We start from the raw sequence: 7,550 nt of genomic DNA, 5'->3' as shown, positions 1-7,550 counted from the left end.
CATTGATTTTTTCACTAATTGTTAACAGAATTATCAACTTGCATCTAATATAATTTTCTATGCGCGAGTGATTCGAGGTGCAAACTTTGATCAAATTAGGCTTTCGAAACTCTTCAAATAACTCTTCTTTGCTGCGCATTCTCTCCAATGATGTAGTTTTTTTTTTTCAATTTTGTTTTGCACTTAACGTCATTCTGCCAGTCCTTGTTTCCGGTGCTAATTACAACCGTCTGTTTTAGTAGCCTACTCTTTGTTTTAATTTGCGGAACTACGAACGTTTAACCTAGTTCCCTCACTTTCGGAGTCATCCCAGCGGGATGCCTAGCTATAGTTAGATAATCCACTAATCCCGTATCTTTCCACTGTTTGTAGTCAATTTCATAGTGGAACGGCAATAACCGATCTACCCACCGCACTAGACGTTTTATTGTTGACAGGCAGGAAAAAAAGTTTTATGATCTGCAATAAACTTTAACATGGCTTCAATTAAATAGTTCTGGCAATGAGTCATCGCCCAAACCACCGCCAACAATTTTAACTCAGAAATTCTATATTGTAGTTCAGCTTTGTTCAAGATTTTAGATACATATGAAATATGTTTCCAACCATCAATTTGCAATTGTTCTGTTTTGAGTCATCGCATTTCAGTCTGGTTTGCTTAGAAAAACCAAACCGTTGAGTTTGGAGAAAATTGGTTACTATTTCTTACAATTTGACAAATTCTGATTCTTTTGTCGATCTCCATTCAAATCTCGAATGTTTTTCATCAGGTTTCTAAATGGTTTTAAGGTAGCAGCTAACTTAGGGATAAGTCGAAGAAAGGGTTCAATTGATCCATTAGCTATCGATTTGCTGTAATATTTTTATGTTGTTTCAAACTTTTTTTCGAATGGTACGGTGCCTTTAATCGAAAATCTGAACCCATGCCAATCTTTTTTCTTCGCAAGGATTATATATTTGCTCCACCTAGCAGCAGCCTTATTTTCGCTCGGCACCGCCACAAAACTCGATCGAATTATACGCCAATTGCGTTCCTTCGATCCCCGTGTTGCAATATGTCCTTTAAGTATACATATAACCAAAAAAAATGTCCTAAGTTAGAATCCAATTCTCGTTGAAACTCGTTTGGCTTATCCCCCAACCATTTAAGACCGGTTTGAAAACGAAATGTTCCAGTAAAACTCCCTCCGACGATACAAAATTGCATTGACGACTCCCTGTGTTGCTGGTCTTAATTTGTGAATACGTGTATTTAGAGTCGTTGTTCCAAAACTAGATTATATTGGTAGCTTTTTGCTGACAACTAACGCCACGTTATCGAATAATTGAATCAAGATAGCTTTTGGTATGGATTCCAATAAATCTGTTCGTCTGTCAATTTCGAATTGAACGCTTATGTAATCGACTCGCGACTCGAACCGCGAGCAAAAGAGAACAGCTTTTGGTACATTTCCTTAATTTGATGATATGTTCATCACTCAACAGACCCTCAATTGTTTCATCAATTTTCGGCACCACAAGCTTTCTTTTCACATGTATCGGTCGTAGCGATTCATGAAAATGCTTCATAATTTCACAATTCTTCTTTACTGGAATTCCTTTGAACAACTCTTCGATGTTTTTCCAAATTAATTTTATGCACTTACCTTGGATTGGTGAAAACTGAGTTTTGTTTCACTTTCTTTCCTCAAAATCATTCACTGATTTCGATATTTGTCTTTGGCGGATTTCAATTCCTAACAATCGTAAAACTTTGTCCTCGATAAAATCTGTTTGACCAGCATGGGTAACAAACAACTCCGCGCCTTTTGCAATCCATCCCTTGGATTATATGTCGATATAAATTCGAGAAATGATATTTAGAACATCGATTGTTGGACTGCAGAAGTTAGTGCTTGATTGTCTTGATTTTCAGTTAGTGCAGGTTGTCCAGAGATATAAAGGATACCGGGCTAGCACCGGGCCCTATCTAAAGGATAAGGCCAAGTTACTCAGGGAAACAAGAAAATGTTCCATTCCGTCGTTGTCCCGTTCTTTCCACCCACATAGTATAAAAATGCGGAATAAAATAGTTGGCTCTCGTTGAAATGCGTCGGTGGCAATTTCCATAAAATGAAGTTTAAAATGAATTTTTTTTTTTGGGATTTTTTTGGAAAAACACAGTTGGACCTGATTTTCCAGTGAAGAACATCTTTGACTTTAGTCTCTTATCAGCTTCACTTGTGGTGCTTCCTTTGAAAAACCGTTTCTCTTCGTCCATACGACGAGTTTCTTCCTCACTCCACCTCTGATGGCTTTGTTATTGCAACCTTCTCTCTCTGTTCTTGCCGTCGCATCCCCAGTACGAGCCGACTTTTCAAAAAAAGGTATTTCTTTTCCGGTTGTAAAGTTTCCTCCAATAGATTTTCGATAATTATTTTGTTTGAAGATACTACTAATTGCAACTTCTGCGCTCAATCCTTTTAGGTTACCGGTTGTTTGTGAGGTACCATGACAAAACACATCCAACCCACGGTAGGTAAATACTTCTTAGTGCGCCATGTAGAAGTATCCTCAATAAAAGTATCCGCTTTTTGGTCGGACCTTAAAAATGGGAACGAAGTTGTATTCGAGTGCAGTTTTTTTAATTTTTTTTTCTCACGCAAAATCGGGTACCACAAATAAACCTCGGAATGCTTTTTGTTATATGTTATATTAAACGACTTTGAAATATTCTCAAAAACCTGTCCCAGTGACGAGAAAAAATGGTTCAAAATTTTTGATCGAGTATCGCAATCGAGTAACGTTCGTTATTTAAAAATTGGATTTTTAGGCTCACAAAAATTGACTTGATTGAGAGGAAAATTTGTTTTGAGCGCATCTTTTATCGCTTCATTGGCAAATGATAACTTTTTATATCAAAAAATTTACTCCCAAAAAAACTTGAATTTTTTCTGCATTTTTTTGTTTTTAATATTTGAGGCCAATTGTCTCTTATGCCAGTTTTTTTTTGGTACGCGTTTGTATAGTTCGCTCATCGCACCTGCTCAAAAACCACCTTAAATTGAATAAAAATAAAACAAATTTTTGTAACTTTAAATGAATAAGGGGGAAGATTCTGTGCTTCTGGGCTATCTTTAGTTCTATTGGGTTTTTTTGTAACTTTTAACATGTTAAAACGAAAATTTTTCAAATAATTTCAAGAACCTTGATTATTGCTCCGACTTTCGATACGAATATAACGGAATATTTGTGGTCGGGTGGGTTTTTTTTCTTCAGACAAATTTCGACTTTTTAACTAGCCATTTTTGACAAAATTTTTTATTAGCATTCGAAAGGTATTGTCGTCTTGAGCTTAAGTTTGAAAAGATATTTTACCTGTGATTATTTTTCGTAAAAATATAGGGCTTTAAAAATTGCCATTTTGGCCAATTTGGGACTATTAACTCGCGATATTTTTTGCGCTATTAACGCGTAAGCAAGGTTTAATCCGCCTTAGAAATTGTTCCAAATTGGTTGAAAGAAGCTTATTTGCCATAATTGATTTGTAACAAGGAGTAAAATCTATCCTTTTGTTTATTATTTGGCGTGTGGGGGGATGATTTTCATAAAAAACTTCAATAAAAAAAATTCATTTTGTTTTATTACATTTAATTTTCTTATTACTGCTCCATAAACCATAAAAGTCAATCGGAAAATTCAGGGCTTCGCCCTGATACGAGCAGTTTTGTTTTCTGTTGGTACTTGATACGAGCTTTCGTACTAAAGTTTGGTTGTCCGAAATACATTTGTTTTTATCAAACTTCTTTATTGATGCATCAAAAACAAAAATTGAATGGGATAAGAAGTTTATAAAATGTATAGATTATAATCAAGACTATTAGGTCAAAGTCGTATTAACTGGCGCACTTCCTATGTTTTATCTCTGCAAACAATTATTTCCCGTCCCACTGCCAAAACAGGAAATTGAATACAGATTTGAGTTAAAATGATGGGTGAATTTATCAGATTTTTTTCAGAGCAAAAAGCTGTTTAAAACCGAAGATGTCTTTGTTCGTAGACTTCCAATCAATGAAAGAGATTAGCTTGACGTTTTTACACTCTTGGTGACAGTTTAAGCTGTTTATTTCACCAAAAAAAAAAGAATGAATAGAAGATTTAGCGAGTTGGGATATTTTCCATTAATATGAATAAAGTAAACATCAAGCAGGTTGCGTGGTATTCATGTAGAGGAGGTGATGGGACGATTTCGTATACAGAGCGGCAATTTTTATTACTTTCTTCAGACAAAAGAAATAAATGTTTCTGTATTTTATGCAGATCAAAGTTACCTGCGCTGTATTTATGGACTTCATTGACTTTGATTTGATGGTTATCAGTGGAAAAATTCCGCCTTGCATTTTATTAAAATTTTTCCGGACATGCTGTTTAGGACACTATGGAGAATTACGGACAGGACGCTGCAAATAAATTGGCGACGTTTTGGAGAGGAATTTCTACGGCTAAGAGCTCATTTCTGCAAACAACAAATAATAACGGCGCGAACAGTAACGTGAACGACCTGTCATCAAGCCCAGGTAACACTAGAGGGGGAGGAGGGGTGAACCAGCCGCCTTCATCAAGCAATTCATCCCGCTCCAACAGTTTTCTCGCTCCAAACCAAGACAGTGCATCTTTTCAAAGCTCGACTCAAAGCAACGTTAATAATATACGACCTTCATACACTTCTGTTAGCAATACCAACCCCAACTACAACTCCACCGGCAACTCGTCGTCTTACCATCAGCCTACTGAAGATTCCTCACTAAACAGACCTAACAACTTATCATCGAGTACTAACCAAAATGTTAATGACTCATCCTCAACATCGCCATCTTTACTGAGCAGAAGACTTCAGCAAGCTGTTCACGCCAACAGCTCTTCTACAACCATGAACTCCAGGCTAGATTCAGCTTTTGCTAAATTTGTTCAGCAGGCTAAAAATGCGTCAAGTTCATCGCCAACAGTGCCCCCCGTGACAGAGGATAAAACAGGTCCTAGCCGCGGGGCTAACCACCCGTCACTATCACCATCATCATCAGTATCTGTGAACCCAACTGCAAATCTAATCAGGAGAGGAGAGGATTATGGCGCCTGTTCTATTGCAGCTAATACAAATAGCAATCAGGCATCAGCATCAGGCAGCAATAACTTGGCCTGTTATAATCCTGGAAGCAGTAATGTGATGGTGTCTCCTTCTGATTTCAATGGCGACAATCCTCATCATCATAAATCATCTCAGCCCCAAGACCCAACTAGAGGTTGCGTGTCAAAAATATCGACAATAAGTATCAACATTTGTTGCCTTTTCCCATTTTTCACTCTTTATCTCCAGCTTTTCCCTTCTGCCCCGACTTAAGCGGATTTGATATGAGGTGCAAACGGCGACCTTTTAACTATCTTTTAAGGTGCATAGCCTTATCCATAAATCCACAAGATAAATCAGCTTTTAGACGGTTGCAAATCAACAAAAGGCGCATTCAAGTTTATTCAAACAGAATTATTATCTGACAAAAGAGAAAAAGACTGTTATTTTCTACCAGTAGTTACCTGCCAACTATCAACGGTATGATGATTGAATATGCACCTGATACACCCTATAATAATTGAGCACCTCGTAGTTTTTCGCACTCTCTTTGAGCAAAAATAAATATTAATTAATTAATTGGTTGTCAATTTTCAATGTCCGATTTGCGCTCAAATTTAGGCTAATTTAGAAGATGTAAATTGTTTTTTTCCGAAACTTTTAAGTTAAGATTTGGATTACAATTGAATGGCAGTAAGATTAATTCAGAAACTGCTAATTTTTCATTTGGTAATTGTTTTAAGTTAGAGGCGGACTTTTTAAGTGGGTATTTCAGAACAAGCGGACCTGACAGGAGACCACATGCACTCACATGAGCCTAATAGATCCCCAAGGACAGATCAGTTGAACCCAAGCCAGAGTTGTCCATCGACCCCCTTTCCGGATCAGCACACTCAGAAGCCAAACTCGGTGCTGAACGTAGCCACCTCTCTCTTTACGCGCTCACCCCGACTGCCTCATTTTCGAAACCTGAGATCAGAAACGATCGCAGTTGATTCGAATAATCCAGACGCCCAACCTATAACACCAATCGTAGTCCAACAAGGTCTGGACTCTATCCCCACACCAACCTCCTCAAAACGAGCTTCGGTCTCGAACTCGCCGAGCCAAGCACGACTCTCAGAAGCCTCATTGCCTCAGTTAAACCCGTTACCCGAAGAGAATTTGCCCGAGGGGTTAAGCCCACCGAATCCATCCGAAGTTGACCTAGAAGCTAGTGCTAACTCCACGACATCGCGAGGCAAAACTGCGATGATGAATGCTCGCTACTTCGCGAAACTGCTGAAGAAGCAGAATACGGAGCCGAATGGGGAGGTGGCGGGCTTCCACAAGGGGTCTATGGCCTCTCTGCCTCCTATGAACGAAGAGGGAAAAGATGGTCGATACAGTTCAAATGCAATCATTTGTGCAAGGTTAGTTTTTCACAATCAGAATATATTTTAAATAAAAACAGCTGGACAGGTTTAAGTGGTGGAGGACGTTTCGAAAACCAAAATCCCTCTCAGATTTTACCCAAACATCTTAACTACCCAAATCATCATGTTTTTCTTACAGGGCGTTTGTTGGTATCAATATATAATGATTTTCAAGAAGTGAATTTTACGATCCAAACCCTTCCAAAAGTGTCCAAAATGGCAATTTTGGACCACATTTTTTTCACTTGCACATAGGTTTTGTTGCAAAACATTTTCTCTTTCAATTGCTAAGAGAGAAAAAATGTATAGAAAATCAATTATATCAAACTAGGAAAGTCTGGCTGCGAAAATTCAATTTCCGCTCTTTAAAGTTGCCCTTATACAAAAGTACCATTTTTTGTCATAGAAAAAGAGATGAAGTTAGATGAGACATTCTAGCCTGAAATTATCGAAAAACAATCTAAAACTTTTTTGTTCCCACCGGTAAAGTTATGGCTTATGTAATTATTGTGCAAAATCGGATATCTAAAAGAGCAGTCGAAAGGTATCGAGTCGAAAGGGATTGAGATATCTATTTTTTAGCTGACTGACCTTAAATTTTTTTAAAGCGCCTTCGCCGCCAATCTATCCTAATTTTTAGCGGTTAGCGCGCGCCGAAAAAAACGAGATTTTTTGATCAAAATTTTCCAAAAAGTGCATAAGAACGCCTTTTTTGGCGCCTTTTTTTTTGGCTTTTTTTGGCTTTTTTTGGCTTTTTTTCAACGCCATTTTTGGCTTTTTTTCAGAAGTTTGGCTGCGCGCAGAAAATTTCGTCTAACTAGAGTCTTTATAGTGGTTTGGGCGAGCTCAGAATATCAATTGGATCGACCTGAAAAAAAGTGTCGACAAAATTTTCATTTTTTTTGTGAAAATCCGCCCACACCTCAAGAAATTCCTTGTTTATTTCATTTACTTTTCTTCAAATTAGTGTCATTTTTAGTGAGTGGTGGGATTTTCGAATTATACGATTGCGTAAATATTTAATGAATTAG

The 7,550-nt window shown here is 37.6% G+C and overlaps 1 protein-coding gene across 1 annotated transcript; it reads left to right on the top strand.

Moving 5' to 3' along the window:
• Window positions 1–4,222: 4,222 nt before the first annotated feature.
• LOC134840697 (uncharacterized protein DDB_G0287625-like) lies at window positions 4,223–6,947 on the top strand. Its single transcript, XM_063856678.1, has 3 exons — window positions 4,223–5,279; window positions 5,880–6,516; window positions 6,926–6,947. Exons 1-3 carry the CDS (start codon window positions 4,418–4,420, stop codon window positions 6,945–6,947), a joined length of 1,521 nt encoding a protein of 506 aa, XP_063712748.1. The 5' UTR covers window positions 4,223–4,417.
• The last annotated feature ends 603 nt before the right edge of the window (window positions 6,948–7,550 follow it).

Source organism: Symsagittifera roscoffensis, chromosome 1 (assembly GCF_963678635.1).
Source record: "Symsagittifera roscoffensis chromosome 1, txSymRosc1.1, whole genome shotgun sequence".
Taxonomy (NCBI): Eukaryota; Metazoa; Xenacoelomorpha; order Acoela; family Convolutidae; genus Symsagittifera; species Symsagittifera roscoffensis.
The sequence above is the reverse complement of the archived record's forward strand: the minus strand, read 5'-3'. Positions and strand labels throughout refer to the sequence as shown.

Coding starts and splice junctions, on each gene's coding strand:
- LOC134840697 (XM_063856678.1), top strand. CDS start 4,418: ATGGAGAATTACGGACAGGACGCTGCAAATAAATTGGCGACGTTTTGG. Junction 5,280..5,879: donor GCCCCAAGACCCAACTAGAG/GTTGCGTGTCAA, acceptor TGGGTATTTCAG/AACAAGCGGACCTGACAGGA. Junction 6,517..6,925: donor AATGCAATCATTTGTGCAAG/GTTAGTTTTTCA, acceptor TTTTTGTCATAG/AAAAAGAGATGAAGTTAGAT.